General features: G+C 43.1%; 1 protein-coding gene across 3 annotated transcripts; it reads left to right on the top strand.

The window, feature by feature from the left end:
• Positions 1-4,259: 4,259 nt before the first annotated feature.
• LOC142994718 (neuronal acetylcholine receptor subunit alpha-3-like) lies at positions 4,260-16,338 on the top strand. 3 transcript variants are annotated; one of them, XM_076145539.1, is made up of 8 exons: positions 4,260-4,317; positions 8,793-8,932; positions 10,096-10,140; positions 12,603-12,712; positions 13,149-13,356; positions 13,562-14,173; positions 15,019-15,300; positions 16,213-16,338. In XM_076145539.1, exons 1-8 carry the CDS (start codon positions 4,260-4,262, stop codon positions 16,336-16,338), a joined length of 1,581 nt encoding a protein of 526 aa, XP_076001654.1. The 3 variants fall into 3 exon arrangements, with proteins under 3 accessions (XP_076001654.1, XP_076001656.1, XP_076001655.1); XM_076145541.1 differs by lacking the exon at positions 4,260-4,317 and having other exon boundaries at positions 8,801-8,932; positions 13,562-14,177; positions 15,041-15,300; XM_076145540.1 differs by lacking the exon at positions 4,260-4,317 and having other exon boundaries at positions 8,801-8,932; positions 13,562-14,177; positions 15,035-15,300.
• Positions 16,339-17,221: the final 883 nt, after the last annotated feature.

Raw genomic sequence — 17,221 nt, 5'->3', positions numbered from 1 at the left:
CTAGCCGTGATTCCCATTACATCAATACCAGCATGACTGGAAGATAAATGTGACAGATGAGACGTTCAAGTGTTGGGAGCGAGTTACGTACAAGTACATACATCATGAATGACGGCGTGCTGCATTTCACTATTGTTCGATTTGATAGATGCCGGTTTCTCTCTTTAACCTCTGTGTTTCACTTGAACACTTGTTTTCATCTGACGTAGGCCTCAAACACGCAGGACATTTACGTTTCCGCCGCTGCCTTTGTTAAAAGGTCGACACCGCAGCGGAGAAGAGAATCTGCAGAAGTTTCCTCAGGTTGCTCCCCTAAATAAGCCGAGTTAGTCAGTCAGCCCTGCAGTCATCCTCTGCTCTGCTCTGTCTGCCCACGCTGCCCGGGGGGAAAACTCCTTCACACACACACACTCCACCAAACATGGCTACACGCCAGGCCCCACACACTCTCTGCCTCCATCTCTTTCCTATTCTCTCCATTATCTGTCTGTTCGTCTCCTCATTTCCTCTCTTGGGTTAATTTTTTTCTATAAGATTATTCCATCACTCTCCTTCCTTCCCCGCCCCCATGATGTGATGCACATCCGTCTCTCTCTTTTTCCGACACTTCTTCACACACAGACACAAACAGACACACACACACACAGACACACACACACACACACACACACACACACACACACACACCCCACCGCCCTCGTCTTTTGTAAACGACATGTGGAGAAATGGAAACTAAAAATACAGCACTGACAAACCCAATTATCTGCCCTTTTTCACGCTACACACACCCAAACAGATTAAAACCCGGAACAGGCTGTGTGCCAGATATCATCCTGCAATGTGTGTGTGTGTGTGTGTGTATGTGTGTGTGTGTGTGTGTGTGTACCTGTGCGTGTGCCATTCAGTGTATGAGATAACAGTGTACGCTCGCTGTTATCAGTGTAGAACTGTGTCAAATGATTAAGAACAGACAGAAGAAATACGTTTTGATGCATTTAGTCATTTCGTACTAAATCTCTCAATCTGATCATAACTGTAGTTTCCATCATGACATTTACAATCCCAAGGGAAAGTTATTCTGCAGGTCCAGCACAAAATCCTGCACCCCGGCATGTTTGTGTGTATTCACATTATTAATTTTGAAGAATATGCAGGTTATGTAGGCCGCTTGTGCATAAAGCTACACACAGATTAATCAGGGTGTGATGTTATAGGTTCACCTGCGCACATTGGGATCAATTCCAGCTTTGCATAACCAAACATGTGCGTGTGTGTGTGTGTGTGTGTGTGTGTGTGTGTGTGTGTGTGTATTCAGCTGATAATCCGTTGAAGCACAGAATTGTTTGTTTGTTGTGTTAGTTATGGCTTAACTGGGAGCACAGTGAGGCCAGTGTCCCCAGTATGCAAACCCATGACCTCCCACATGCCAGTGTGTTCTCATCACCACGCACCAAGCTCGGTTCATGTCTTTAATGTCGGTTACGTTCTTTAATAAATGTTAATTTGCACTCCTATCAGCTTTGTTTGAACCCTTTTCTGGTGATCTCATCGTGCCTCTTTGTCCATATTACAAATCTGACCTCCTCCCGAGCAGATAGGATAGCCGCCTCCCTGCCTCCTGGAAGCTTCTAGAAGCTTCTGATCACCTCCGCTCCATTTCACCCTTCATACCAGGGCGCATAAAAGGCACATCCAGATTTCATCACTTGGGGTTGGAAATAAACACACTTCTCAGTGAGTCCTGGATGTGGCACAGATACGCACATGTGAATAATTCAGGATGGCCAAAAGGTAATAGCGAGGGTTCTTGAGAGAGTTTTGATGACAGGAGTGTAGATTGCATGAATGAGAGCAGGTGTAGGAAGGACGGGCGTGTAGGTGAAGGAGGAGGGGCTGACTGAAAGAGGTGAAGAGCAGGTATTTATCCAGAAGGAATGTAATGAAAAGAGGGGAAATAAGTGAGTGGTAATGAACGCTTGGTGCATGTCTGGATGTGTGAAAAAAAGAGGTGAAAGGGGTGAAAAAAGGAAAGAGGTGAAAATGGAATGAAAGAGAAGAGAAAACAGGATATTAATGGGTTTTGGAGTTACCACATTCAGCTTTTACGAAAACATGAATTAAACATGGCCCGGGGCAAAGCAGGAGCGCAGCCTATGGTGCATCACACTAAATGGTCCTGGCAGAAACACTGATTTCCACCTAGTTCCCCCGCTTAACTGTTTCACTAATGAGGCTCAGGAAGACAAGCGTGTCCCGACTCCACGCTGTGGGCTCAGCACTTTGTCAGATGGCGACGCCAGCAACAGCAAAAGCACATTATCCCCTATGTTCTTATTCTGTTTTTCTTGATTTGGCTTTTTTTTAGTGCAATCTGTCTGTGAGGCTTACAGCTGCAAATGAAAACATCCTCCAAAATGTTTATTCCAATTTCTCTGGTTATGAAGTGAGGAGACATGTGTGTGTGAGTGCATTTGTTTACAGCATTATGCACATCTATGTTGTGTATATTTATATCCTATATGTCACATATGGAATTTCCCTCCCTCTGTTTCATTTAAGTGCATTTTGTACTAATCTAATAGATTAAACAGGTCGACCCCATTCACCACTGTTTACTTCTGTGTTATCTTGTGTTGTTTTGTTTAAGTGTTTATCAAATTAAAGATAATGTTGTCCCACCTGATGACATCACTGGTTTTGTATTGTGAAAACCTGCTGGAAACCAACGGCAGTACAACATTAAAATTATGGTTATTTATTATATTATATGACTGGCTGTCTCAGCGAAAATATGATTTTGAAATGTGTTGGATTTGTAAATTATAACAGTTTTATGTGTAAAAGTAATATAAAGACAACACATTTGTCAGAAGCAGAAATTTTTATTTTGAAAAACAACACATCAAATAACTACACATTCTGTTCTGAATAATATATATATACAGTATATATATATATATATATACACAATCAATATATACAAGTAATAAACTGCTTAAAACTATGTATATATATATAGTTTTAAGCAGTTTATTGATCGTTAACATGCTATCTAACTGATAAACATGATAACAAATACGTGCTGCTGATGCTGGCTGAGCCTGACCACTGAGCTGAACCTGCTGACGTCACAAACACACTTTAGCAGCCAGGCAGACAAATCAGGTGAGTGAGTGACAGAGAAAGTCGTTTTGTTATTCAGAGGGAAAACACGTGCATTTAGTAATTTAAGTTGCTGAATGTTCCAAAATACATTTTCTTCATTAAAATTGATTCAATTTGTTACTATGTGCTTTTGGAGGGAAACGCTGCCAGGGTAGTTATTAGATCTAGCAAAAAATAGCTAAATTTTCTCCTTACTTCCGCTTTGCTCTCTTCTTCATCATCAAATATTAAATTGATGACTGACAGACAGCGCGAGGATCAATAGCGCCCCCCTCTGGTTAGGACATAAAATCAAAGACAGAGTTCACGTTCTTGCCTGAAGTCACACACACACACACACACACACACACACACACACACACACACACAGTGCACTATTGGAGCACATTGCCTAACAGGGTTCCAGTCAGCTATGTCGGCTCAGCTAAACCCGTTATTACCTTAATGACATTAGTCGATGAAAGCAAGCCGAGCGAGACACACCGCGGACTAAGCGGAGCTGAAATCAAGCTGGGAAGCAGGGTGATGAATGTTAAACTTGATGGCACAGAACGGCGGTTAAATGGGCGCAAACAGCACAGCGATGTGTGGAAAGTGCGAGAAACTCCCTTCTTTTCTTTATTTTTAGAACGTTTTTTGTGCGATTCAGATTCATGAAAGTCATAATTTAGACCACAATGATGAGGTACACTCAAGTTAAAGCAACATCGCTCCTGAATGCCCCCTGCTGTGACTCGAGATTTGCTCTCTACGCATGAAAACTACATTTGTGCCTCGATGTCCGTGAAGTACACTCACAGATCCGACTCCCTCTCCAGTGGTAGTGCGTGTGTGTGTGTGTGTGTGTGTTTGTGTGTAGGTTTCCCCTCCCGGTGCTTTGCGCTCAAAGGGGAGGGACGAAGTCAAGTTGGGATCAGATGAGGAGAGAGACAGACACAAGGACAGACACAGAGACAACACAGAGACAGGCACAGACACAGAAGCAGGGACAGACACAGAGACAGGGACAGAGACAGACAGAGACGATCCGGAGCAGGGGACACATGCTGCTTCCTCTTTCTGGAAGGAGCTCGTAGAAAGTGAGGAAGAGGAGGATGCATCCAGCGGAGAGATGGACTTTCCTGCTTCTTCTCGTTGGTTTGGTGCCGCAAGGTAAGACGGATCCTCAGGTCGTGTGCGTGTTCTTTCAATAAGTTTGTGTTCTTGTATGAAACCTGTTTGATCTTTCTGTCTGATGTCACAGATCAAACCTCCATTCAGCGCTAATTAACTTCAAACTGTGACTTTTTACATTTATAAATCATAATTATGATACAGACTCAATCAACAGTACAAGCGACTGAACAGTTTGGTGTCAAATTGTGAAGTAACGTGACGAAATAAATCTGCAAACTGTTGTGAACGTGACGTCATCACACATAGGTCTTCGACTATAAACGCAGAACCTGGATCATATTAAAGTGAAGCACGTTGTCTTTTGGGGGCAGAATTGTAATTTCCGACACAAACACTGATTGCAGTTTACTCGCGATGAGAGAAGGCGTGTGTACAGGCGGAGTGTGTGTGACATCGTCAGTCAGCAGCTCCACCGTCTGCAGGCATTTTGATACACATAACAAAACCAAGTGTTATTCAATAAGGCACGGACTGAGAGTTGTTTGTGTATTACTTCATCAAAAGCTCATTTTCTAATTATCGTATTTTTTTTTAATTAATATTCATTATTGTTAACGAACAGGTCTGATTTTTAAATTCTTATATCTATTTCTTAAAGGATGTTAGCACACCTTAGAGTTTTGCTGTCTGAAGTTTTATTTGGGTTAAGGCAGATAGATGTTTATGTGTGTGTGTGTGTGTGTGTGTGTGTGTGTGTGTGTGTGTGTGTGTGTGTGTGTGTGTGTGTGTGTGTGTGTGCGCGTGTGCGTGTGGAGGGGGAGTGGGGGGCCTCTCCTGGTAATAAGAAAAAAAAATACTGATGATGACTATGGAGGAAAGAAGGAATCTGTGACGGTTGAACTACATTGGGAAAGTTTACCAGTGACCCCAGCAGCTCAGGCAGACAGGCAGACAGACAGACAGACAGACAGACAGACAGGCGGTGTGTGACCTGCAGCCACTGTGCAGAGAGCAGATGAAGCGCCACTATTAATGCTGCAGCATTTCAAAGCATGAAGGCAAACATGTGCTCCTATAGGGCAGGAATAGAGCTGCCATCTGATTTATGCAAGGTGGCAGAGAGGCTTTTCATGGTTTATCAGGCGCCACACACATTCTCTGCTGCATACGTGACCCTTTTGCCTGGAAGGTGTGTGTGTGTGTGTGTGTGTGTGTGTGTGTGTGTGTGTGTGTGTGTGTGTGTGTGTGTATGTATGTGTGTGTGTGCGCGCATGTGTGTTTGTCTGTCTCTCATCCTCTCTCTTCAGATACACACATGTCTACCCAGTATGCACACAGAAACTTCAAAACACACCTACAGCACACACACAGATAAAGAGTCTATACACTTTATCCTTGGCTTGGTGTTGGTCCAATATGTGTCCAATGCTTCAGCCTGTGTGGGCATGTTTATGATGCTGTCACCTATATTCACATACAGACTGCTCTCTAGTTGCATTTGAATGCATGATTGATGATCCAGTCAGTGAACTGTACACAGGGTGATTAGTTTGCTGTGTGTGTGTGTGTGTGTGTATGGGTCCTGTACAGTTACATTTATAGAGTAGAGAGCAGAGCAGGGGGGGGTGTGTGAGTCATGGATGGATGTGTTGAGAACAGCCCATGCAGCTGCAGAGGACGCACTTCAATCATCAGCCTGATTGATAAAGAACTGGACGTTGCAGTTTTTCCATTAAAGCGTTGCACCTTAACCGCTCTCTATAAGGTTCAGCTCACAACACGCTGCCTTTAACATCACATGCCACCTGCCACGTTGTGTCTGTTGCTCAGTTTGTATCGACTGAGGTTAAGCTGACATCCTGGAGATTGACCACAAGGCGCCATTAAGATCTTATCAGGACAGAGTAGAGGATCTCTAATTGAAAAGGCTGCTGTTGAGATATAGGACCGGTAAAGGTTAAATGACTTCCCTTACATCAAACATATTCAAATTCCCGTAACCCACTTTTAGGGGGAGTGTGCCTTAAGGGAAAGATTTGTAATTTCTATTTGATCTGCTCATTTGAAAAGGGGGGGAGGGGGGGAGTGTGTGTGAGTGTACAGAACAGAATGGTGTTCAGTCTTCTGTGAATATCATCCAGTTTTTAATGGAGCTATAGTGGAGCTGTATGGGAGGAGGGTCTTTAGAGGGATTTAAGGTCCCGGACTCTGGGGGAGGACGAAAAAACGGACAGAGGACACACACACACGCGCACACACTACTCTCCTTCCTTGCTCCTCATCCTGTCTTCTGTGGCTTTTTGCACCTCCCCTCTCACTTTTTTTCTGCTTCCTCCACACTTTTCTCACTCACAAATCTCTCATATTCTCCTACAACCATCAGCTTATTACTCCTCCCGACTCTGTTCCATCCCTTTCAACTCTTCGTCGCCCTCTGGCTCCACTTCCTTACCTCCCTTGTGGCAGTTCAGTTCATTTCAGTCATCGGTACACTGGCAAGCATTCAAAACATGCGATTAATAAAAAATGTGACACCAGTGACAGAAGGAAAGCACTTCAATTATATATTTACTGTATAAGCATTTCACGTCAAAAGTATCAACAAAACACAGGAAAGACCTCTTTGAGCACTTTGAATCCCCCCTCCTCTCTCTCTCTCTCTCTCTCTCTCTCTCTCTCTCTCTCTCTCTCTCTCTCTCTCTCTCTCTCTCTCTCCTTTAAAAGCATTTGCATACTCAGGGGGAAATCAGGGCTAAATGGGTCTCTTCCAGTATCCTCTCAAACAGCCGATAAGTAAGATCTCATCCTCTTCCTCACCCTCGCTCGTTATCTGTCCTTCCATACTTCCCACCACCCAAAGCTCCCTCCGCCTCCTCCTCTCCTTTCTCCTCTTCCTCATACTCATCCCTCGTCACCCCTCATCACCTCTCTGTCTTTCTTCAGTCTGCAAATTGACCTCCAAGCCACTTTAGCCATATCCTGTTTGCATTTGAAGTAAGTTTCATTGCAGTGAGTTTTGATCGTTTCTTAATAATTCATGCGGTACAAAAGAGCGCATTTATGGTGACGGCTACTGATGTGCTATATGAACTCCTCTCCTCTGCTTGAGAGAGAGAGAGAGAGAGAGAGAGAGAGAGAGAGAGAGAGAGAAAGAGATGAAAGTACAACCTGTGGCCCATCTTCCGTCACAATTGAGTCTTTTATGATTCTCGACGTGAAATGCATCAGACCATGTCAAATGTGTGTGCGTGTGTGTGTGGCTGTCGAATCCTGTGTTGATCAAAGTGCTCACATGTGCCGAGCAGCTCTGCCTTTGTAATTATCCCATCAAGCAGCCGAGCTCCACACCATAACTGTCCATTTGAGTCCATTGAATTCCTGTCATGCTCTTTTTTCTTTTATCTTTTAATTAAAATTCCCTTCCTTCTTTGGAACCTCCCTTATTATTCTAATCAATTCAAGTCATTTCCATTCTATTGTATTCCTTTTTTGGTTGTCGACCACCATTAGAGCTTAAAAACAACATTGGGATATTTCACTCGCTCACAAAATAGGGAGCAAATGTCATCCAAAATCATCCTCTCTCTCTCTGCCTCTTTCTCTCTCTCTCTCTCTCTCTCTCTCTCTCTCTCTCTCTCTCTCTGTGTACAGTCTGTATTAATAGACACTGATGCGGGGTAAAGGGGGTCCATGCACGCGGAGCCTCAGTGGGGGGGGGGGGGGGGGGAAAGCAGTAGAACATGTTCACATTTTCAACATTGAGAACCACAGTGACTCAACCCTGAGTCATTTTCTGCATAGGTCAGGAAGCGGCCCACATGTATCCGTGATAGAAAACAACGTTACACATTATGCAACCAACAATAACGGCTTTGTTCTGGTAAAGAGCTTATGTCTTCTTGTGGTTATTGCAATAGATATAGGACTTAAAGCAGCAGAGGGACATACTGCTGAGTGAAAACTGCTGTCTAAACTAAAGAGTTGGTTGTGTCTCGTTGTGACTCAGTCCACACCACTGCTATCCTTACTTCAGTTCACTTAAGGATGCATTTAAGTGTTCACTGCTATGACCTCAGTTACACCAAACCAACAACACAAATAAATATTCATTGACTTGTGTCCTAGATTTGTTCAAAGTTGACTTTTGTCTCAAAGATCTAAGTAGCTGTGCCCAAAAGAGACTTGTTTGTATTTTCAAATGTCTATGTCTTCTCTCTTCTCTGTTGTAGCCTCATTAAAAGCATTTGTAGTTTGACTTGAATTGATCAGCATTGATTGGGAAGCATGTGATTGATGGCCATGATGTGATTGTGATGCTGTGACTCTCAGCTCCGCTCTGTTACAAAGCTGTGCCGTGTGCTGATGTTGTGCTAGAGTTAAATTTGAACAGGATTAAATTGTGAACAGTATGTTTTTTTCTCACACTTCGCCACAATTCAGTCTCAGTCTTCACACCTCTTCTTTCACCAACGCTTCTGTCCTTCTGTTCTTTTCCTTGTCCTTCTCTCCAGGCTGCTTCTCGTCCAAGGCAGAGGACAGGCTCTTCAGGAAGCTCTTCAGAAGATACAACCAGTTCATCCGACCGGTGGAGAACGTCTCCGACCCGGTCACGGTGGAGTTCGAGGTCTCCATCTCGCAGCTCGTCAAAGTTGTAAGCTTACACCTCTGTCTGCGTGTCCGGATGTTTCCGTAAAGAGACGGTGTAACACGATGCCTAATTTAGTTTCATTTCCCACATTTGTTCTTTTAAAACAATCACCATCCTCAACTCGCACGATGTCAAACACCTAGAGATCACTATCTTTGAATGCCTCCCTGTGTAATCCCACTAAGAGCTATCCATCCTGTGTGTGTGTGTGTGTGTGTGTGTGTGTGTGTGTGTGTGTCTAGGCACTGTGAGTTATGTCTTCCATTTAACTCAGATCAAATTCCCTGCCCCTCGCTGAAACAGAACACGATTAGCAGCGGGTAAAGGCGAGTATAGACGCTAAAACCCGTTTATTGTGGCGGATTGAACACGTCATACATCGGTGTTGTGCATTGTTTCATCTTTCATTTTCCGATGCATTAATATGAAACAAAGACATCAAGAATTTATCATTGACAGAAAAGTTACTATTACAATTTTGAATGCAATACTTTTGGGAATATTTTGTGATGTAGGTTATACTGTCAGTACTTTTCTGCCCCACTACTTTTGCGTGATGAAAGAATCGTGGATTTCCCCCCGGTGCAAAGAGGAAATCCATAGATTAAGAGAAAATTGCCTGCAGAAGCCATTTTGAGGGGGCTGATAAAGCTATAGGTGCTATCTCAGCAAGGTGAGATTAATCGAAAGGTGATTGTATGGAGGTGTGGGTGAGGGTGCACACCATGTACATGTGTGTGTGTGTGTGTCTTGTCTTAATGCTCTTGTTTGTATACATGCAGCTGATGGATTCCTATACGGTTCATGTGGAATTCTGAGTCGAAATGTGGAATCACAGAGGGGTCAGATGGGAGAGCCCCTCTACCGTCACCTCTCAATCTATTATTAACAGATCTATTCAGTCAGTCACCTTTGGAGCTCCAGGAAGACAAATCACACTTCAACATACACACACACACACACACACACACACACACACACACACACACACACACACACACACACACACACACACACACACACATATACTGAGTTACATCTCACCATGCACAGTCGTGAAATGCTCTGCAATCGCATCGAGTAGAATTGATGACAGACCGGTTGTATTGGATGATCTTACATTGCACAGGTGTTCCTAATGAACTGCCCTGTCTCCCTCTCTGCAGGATGAGGTGAATCAGATCATGGAGACAAATTTATGGCTCAGACATGTAAGTACACATACACACTGGCACACACATGTTCACCGTTTCATTCGTCTAACTTGACTTTCGGGTTCGGGGGGGGGGGGGGGGGGGGGAGAGGTGAGAGAGGAAGGGTCGGTGGAGGTTGCGTGTCTGTAATCACACATCGGTATGGGAAACCACACTCTGACTGTTTGTGTGTGTGTGTGTTAACCTCATATGTCGCTTAAAATTTAAACTCAGAAAGACGGAGAGAGAATAAGCAAGTGAGCAAGAAGCACACCACTTGAACCCAATCACTCATGGATCAATATTAGTATTATGGTCTGTCCCGCTTGACCTCTCTGCAGATCTATAGCCACAGACCCTGAACTCCCGACCTCACACAGATGGCCGTCAACTACAATAACACATTTGCTTTCTATCTTCCAGTATGAATTCCTCCTTGTATTTGCCTTTACTTTCAATTTTAATGTTTCCCTTTAAAACTTGCTCTGATTAAAAGCGGTAGTACCTCTATGTGGCCAAACGGCTCCTAAATGCTGGTGCGGCAATTCAAGAGCTCCTGAGATAAGGCAATAATCTTTGAGCTCTCTGAGTAAAATGCACTGAACGGTATAAGCTGGTCGTATTTGTTGTACTTGTAATTGCTGATATGTAATTTATAACAAGGCATCACTAATGAGAAGCTGTGTCAACACCTCCGTCACTGATAAAGACTTTGGATGGCAGCCAGCGTGTTTGCCGAAGGAAACCATTTTAGCTCCCCCTCGATGAATTGATTACATCTGTTCTGTGGCAACACTGCAGCAGATTTGTGTGTGTGTGTGTGTGTGCAGCAGTGCAGGATTTGAACGTTGAGAAAAAGCTGCTCAGACCTCAGAAGGTCCTGCGGAGAAGAAGATGAAGAAAGACCCCCAAAAGAAAATGTATAGGCTGACTTATGCTTCAAACAAAATAGAGGAATCATTTATGACGAATCCACGCCATGCTGTAACTTAGAAGGACTTGTTGTACTTCTGTATGTATTTTTATCTCTGCTATCTTTTCCTCCGGTGTTTATTAGTATTTATTAAGTTGACCAAACTTGGCGGAAGTTTTTGTATAGTCATTTCTTTCCCCTTGGGTTAGAACAAGTCACATTCTGTCTATGCTTGCTCAGCTTTAACAGAGCCTCTTCGTCAACCTCTCTTTTTTAATATGAACTATTGTGGTGATTTATAGTCCTCTGTTTCTCACAAGATGATTAAATATTGTTATATATGATCAAATATTGTTACATTACATTACGATCATTTGGCAGACGCCTTTATCCAAAGCGACTTACATTACATTACCACCCTTCACAGAGGGGAGAGCAATTTAGGGTTCGGTGCCTTGCTCTGGGGTACCTCGGCAGGGGCTCGAACCGGCAACCCTCCGGTTCCCAAGCGGAAGCACTACCCACTGAGCCACTGCCTCCCTATTGTATTATTAGATATTGTTAAATATGAAATGACACCAGGATTTTAAGGTATTTTATATTTCCCAACATGCTATTCAGTCATAAACATTTATGGATGTGTGCTCGCTGTTCAGTTGTCAGTAATATGAATTCATTTATATTCATTTCACAACAGCTCTTCAAAATGAAACATTGGAACTGTAATCGTTTCAGTGAGCTTGTGCCGTTCCACGACTGGAATGGAATAGCCATCAAGAGTAAATTAAGAATCATTGACATTTTGTAAACAATAAATTATGCACACAGTCCTATCAGGCATTACATCTGCAGCCAATCAGACTGTATCTCCCCGGGTGGATAAATGGGGAAAGCAGTGTAGCATGAAGTGGTTAATTAAACAGCTCCCAGGTCATAACTGTGGATTAATCCCCTTTACTAATGAATGAATTCATCTTGAATGACATGCAAATAGCCAAGACTAATGGATCTACGGCTCATGAAATGTTTACCCTCAGGTATGTTGTCAGAATAGCAAGTGAACGCACCGTACCGTTTTATTTCTGCGACGCATCGACTCTTATTCTCTCTTCCTGCTCTACATGCGGCTGTTAACATTCTCCAGGTCCAACATTTCTTATTTTGAACGACTGCATTGTGGCTCTATCGCTATCTCAGGGAGAGATTGTGTTAAATCTAATATTGTTCACGTTTCACTGAACTGAATGAAAGGACTCAAATGACCAATGAATACAGAAATACCTTCACTGCAGAAACGTTATAGAGCTTTAGGTAATAAAATGATTTGGCTGTGTTATAAAACATCACCTGATACAGAGTGATACAGCCTCCAGTGACCCAGAAAGGTCTTAGTGGGGCTGGATGGATGGAGAACATCAAAGGTTTCCCTTCAATGTTAAAATAAGAAGAATTATTATCTAAATATATAAGATATGCAAAACTTGTCCGATAGCTACCACTGTGCACTTCATGAGATTCAGTCTAATCAGCATGCTGTGTGTTTAATTTATTCTGTCTACATTTTCAGATTTGGAACGACTACAAGCTGAAATGGGTGCCAGTAGAGTTTGACGGCATTGAATTCATAAGAGTTCCATCAAACAAAATCTGGAGACCCGACATTGTGCTTTACAACAAGTGAGACTCTCCAGTCACCACTCTTACCCTCATCACTCCCTCCATGAGCCCTATTGCAGTTGTTATCATCCATATTAAAGAGCTGATATGCTTTGGAACACAGCAGGTTAGTGTGGTGAGACGTGTTCAGGCTCAGTTGTGCTCTCCTCCGTTCTCTTAATTACATTTTTCTTTCTCTCCTGACGTACAATAGCGGCTCATTATGTCCACCAAAGGCAATTTTAAGTTTCACAATGACACTAAATGCAGCTCCATTGTCTCCCTTCTTGTCATCTGAATATTCTCTTTGTGTCCTTGCGCTGATTTTCTATTCATCTTTCTTTTCCTTTCTTCTCATTGTTTGCCATATCTACTATCTCTTTACCTTCTCTGGCCTTTTTCTTCCCATCACTTGCACAAAAACACATTCACACACCCCAATTCACCGCATTCGCAGTGCTGTAGGTGATTTCCTGGTGGAGGATAAGACCAAGGCTCTGCTTAAATTTGATGGGACCATCACGTGGGTTCCTCCGGCCATATTCAAGTCCTCCTGCCCTATGGACATCACCTACTTCCCCTTTGACTACCAGAACTGCTCCATGAAGTTTGGCTCTTGGACCTACGACAAAGCCAAGATTGACCTTGTACTTATTGGATCCAAGGTCAGTATTTGTGACTGCTGAAACTATTGTCTTACCAAAATAAAATACCTCTTACGCCATTATTTAATCATTTTTATTTGCTATCCTTTAATTTTGAATCATTTCCCACATGTGCTGTTGTGTGTGCTCCTCTATCTATCGTTATGTGACTCTGATATAACTTTTAATTACTTTTACTTGCACAATATTTGATCAAAACCTCAAGGTTAACCTTAAAGATTTCTGGGAGAGCGGCGAGTGGGAAATCATAGACGCTCCTGGTTACAAACACGACATCAAGTACAACTGCTGTGAGGAGATCTACCCGGACATCACCTATTCTTTCTACATCCGCCGCCTGCCACTCTTCTACACCATCAACCTCATCATCCCGTGCCTCCTCATCTCCTTCCTCACCGTGCTGGTATTCTACCTCCCGTCGGACTGCGGGGAAAAGGTCACGCTCTGCATCTCCGTCCTGCTCTCCCTCACCGTGTTCCTGCTGGTGATCACAGAGACCATCCCCTCCACGTCGCTGGTCATCCCGCTCATCGGCGAGTACCTGCTCTTCACCATGATCTTTGTCACACTCAGCATCGTGATCACCGTGTTCGTGCTGAACGTGCACTACCGCACGCCCATGACGCACACCATGCCCAGTTGGGTGCGCTCGGTGTTTCTCAAGGTGCTGCCCAGGATCATGCTGATGCGGAGGCCGATGGATGAAGATGACAAAGCTGGAGGACTGGACTGCAGCGGGGACGCAGGAGGAGGAGGAGGAGGAGGAGGCAGTGGAGGAGGGAAAGGAGGGAAGAAGAGGAAGAACAGTCTAACGCAGGTGAGTGGGTTCCATCCCACAACATCAACGTTTCATCCCTCTTCTTTCCCATATGAATCTGTTCAGTGGACAATGCAGACAGTTTGGCTTTATCAAGATGAAAGAATCATCATAGAACATAGAACAACCAAACCAAACCAACCAGCTACCAGTTCATCTACAAATTCTTAAAATCTTGTTCATAACCAAATGTATTTTATTGCAAATATCCAAATATATCAGGATGCATTCTGGGGAAATTCATTTAAAATGATGAAAGAGCAGGAATATTAAGAGAAATTAAAAATGCCTTATCCTGAAAGAAAAAAACAATGATTACTATAATGGATTTTAGAGTTTAACCTTCCCATCAGTTGTGGTGTTAATGGTTTAAAAATGTGAGAGGCCAGTTAAATTTATTCATAGCTCTTTGAATAACCCTGAACTCTTTGCCTTAAAGTGTTCTCAATTATCAATCCATTTACCAGTGTTCAAAGGTCTGTGTGAGGGTACAGCCTTCAGAATTTTATTGCATCTCCAAATCCTTTTTAATGTCACTTAATGGCATGTGCCCAAGCTGTCAATGTCCTTATGTCCCTCCTTTCCTTTAAATAGAGAGGAGACTGTGACTCAAAACTGTCAAAATAACTTCTCCTCTTTTCTAAAACACTGGCTTTGATCAGACAGCATGGGACAAATCAATCAATTCAGTTTGACCCTTCATCAGCCAAACCTATCCAATAATTAATTTGTTAAATTAATTGTACATTTGTGCTTATTCTCTCTAAAATTGTCTTGTCTTTGAGGTTTGTCTTGAGATTGAAGGAGAATCTGAAAATCGAATTAAATCAGCTTTTGATCACCAGCAGGTCGGAGGAGGAGGAGGAGGCTCTCTGAACTGTCTGGAGTTCGGGGACAGCAAACTCTCCTCAGTCGACGGCTGCACCGCTCAGAAATGTCCTTGTCCCTGCCAGCATGGCAAGGAGGCGGCAGAGACAGCAGACATTGGGAAGATGACGCGTCAGCTGAGTCCACAGAGCATCAACACAATGGTGTCCTTTGCTGTAGTTTCACCTGAGATCAAACGGGCCATTGAGAGTGTCAAGTACATTGCTGAGAACATGAGGAGCCGCAACAGAGCCAAGGAGGTGAGAGGGTCGCTTCTCCATACTGCTGTGGTCACATATCCCCAGGATGGACACAGACAGACAGACAGACTTACCTCGCGGTGGCAACTCTTGGTTTATTGTCAAATACATAAAAGCAAAACACACTCATAGAAAATGCAGTCATAAAATATAAGAGAGGACAAGCTAATATTTTCAGAAATGACTACTAAAATCATCCGCTAATCCCAACATGATGAATTATTCCAGGATTCCTGCTGGGATCTCAGGCTTTAATGGATAAATGGCCGATAGTGTTGCCATTACCATACCCTAAATTCATCTCCTTTCAACTTTGCCTAAACTTAATTTTTAAGCCACATAGGAACTATAATATGACAATGTTTGAAATATTACATCATTCTTCAGCTGTGTTTAGAAAGCAGACACACAGCATGCAGGCTCCATGCATAATGCAGTCATGCAAAATCACTTTGGACTTTTGATCTCTGTGAGCTGTGCTGCGATTCATGTAGCATTGTTACATGTTCTAACTTTCACCCGAAGTTAACAGTAGTATTAGACTTCTTAAATTAGAACCCCCCAAAACTCTCCTCATGAATAGAATTGGTGAAATGTACCAAAAGGGAGTCGCAGCCTTTGATATGTAAAACTCACACAGCTTTGTCAAAACGCCTGTCTCTCTGTGGTTTGAATGATATTATCATAGTAATTTCAGTGTAAATTATAGATCAATTTTCTGCTGGCTTACAGGCTTTGTGTTTTTCCTTCCTCTGGGATTGTGAGCGCCCTTGTTTTTCTGTCACTGTGCTCCTCTCCTCACTGGTTTCTGACCTCTTTCTGCACCTTTCAGTTTTCATTTGGCAGCACTCACACCTTTCTTTGCCTTTCTCACGCATATTGTTCTTGTTGTGTCCCCTCCCTCGCTCACAGGTGGAGGACGACTGGAAATATGTTGCCATGGTGATCGACAGAATCTTCCTTTGGGTGTTTGTGACCGTCTGCGTCCTTGGAACCGTGGGCCTTTTCCTCCAGCCCCTTTTTAGCTTCTTCTCATAACCAACAACCAATCAGGACTCACTGCCTCCCTGTGCTGTCCAATCCTGAACAGCTTCCGTCAGTCAAACTGAACAGGAGATGTGCGTGCAGAGTTTGAGTCTTAAAGAACTATTTGATGTGCTGGAATTGACCCTTTCCTTTCATTAATACCCTCAAATTGACCAAATGAAGCATGAAACATGTGTATTAGAGCTGGGGACACATTGTGGCACATCCAGTAGTCCTTTGGGTCTGCAATCTGAGAGTCATATCCAACAGATGTTACTGAATCTGAAACGTTCCACACGCAGTCTAAAAATGACTGCAACTCTTCTCCATGCTGAACACAACCCTGCAGCAAGCAATTAACGTCGCTCCTTCAACTGATGACTGTCATACCCAATCCCCCATCTTATTCTTCAAGCTGCTCGCTGTCACAGCCAATAGAGGTTGCAGCTTTTTCCCGTCATTTCCAATTAGAATTCACAGTGTCGGAGCCTTTGGCAATGCATTTAACAAATAAGGACAGGCTGTTCTTGTTTTGTACTAATCTATGTGTTCTCAATGTTCTCTTCTCTACAAACTAATTGGTTGGCCTGGTAAATAGTGGATTAAATGGTACTTAAACGGTTGCTCTTGAAATAGCAATACACTTATGAATTTGAGAGGGGATTCTAGTTCCATGGCTATTAATTAGATTTTTCATGACACGTTTGATTAAATTACTCATTAAGTGAAGATATTCAATGCTACAAATGTGACATGTATGACAGATGTTTTCAGTACTTTGATCACTGAATTATATTGACATGTAATCGTTTCTAGATTACAGCACAAACAGCACAAAACAGATACACTGCTGTCATTCCCATCATCCTGTTCCAGTTAAGTTATCTTTATTCTT

Source organism: Genypterus blacodes, unplaced genomic scaffold, assembly GCF_046128005.1.
Source record: "Genypterus blacodes isolate CSIRO-AG114 ecotype Tasmania unplaced genomic scaffold, CSIRO-AGI_Gbla_v1 ptg000030l_1, whole genome shotgun sequence".
Taxonomy (NCBI): domain Eukaryota; kingdom Metazoa; phylum Chordata; class Actinopteri; order Ophidiiformes; family Ophidiidae; genus Genypterus; species Genypterus blacodes.
This window is presented reverse-complemented; position numbering and strand designations above follow the sequence as displayed.

Coding starts and splice junctions, on each gene's coding strand:
- LOC142994718 (XM_076145539.1), top strand. CDS start 4,260: ATGCATCCAGCGGAGAGATGGACTTTCCTGCTTCTTCTCGTTGGTTTG. Junction 13,357..13,561: donor TTGTACTTATTGGATCCAAG/GTCAGTATTTGT, acceptor CAAAACCTCAAG/GTTAACCTTAAAGATTTCTG. Junction 15,301..16,212: donor GCCGCAACAGAGCCAAGGAG/GTGAGAGGGTCG, acceptor CCTCGCTCACAG/GTGGAGGACGACTGGAAATA.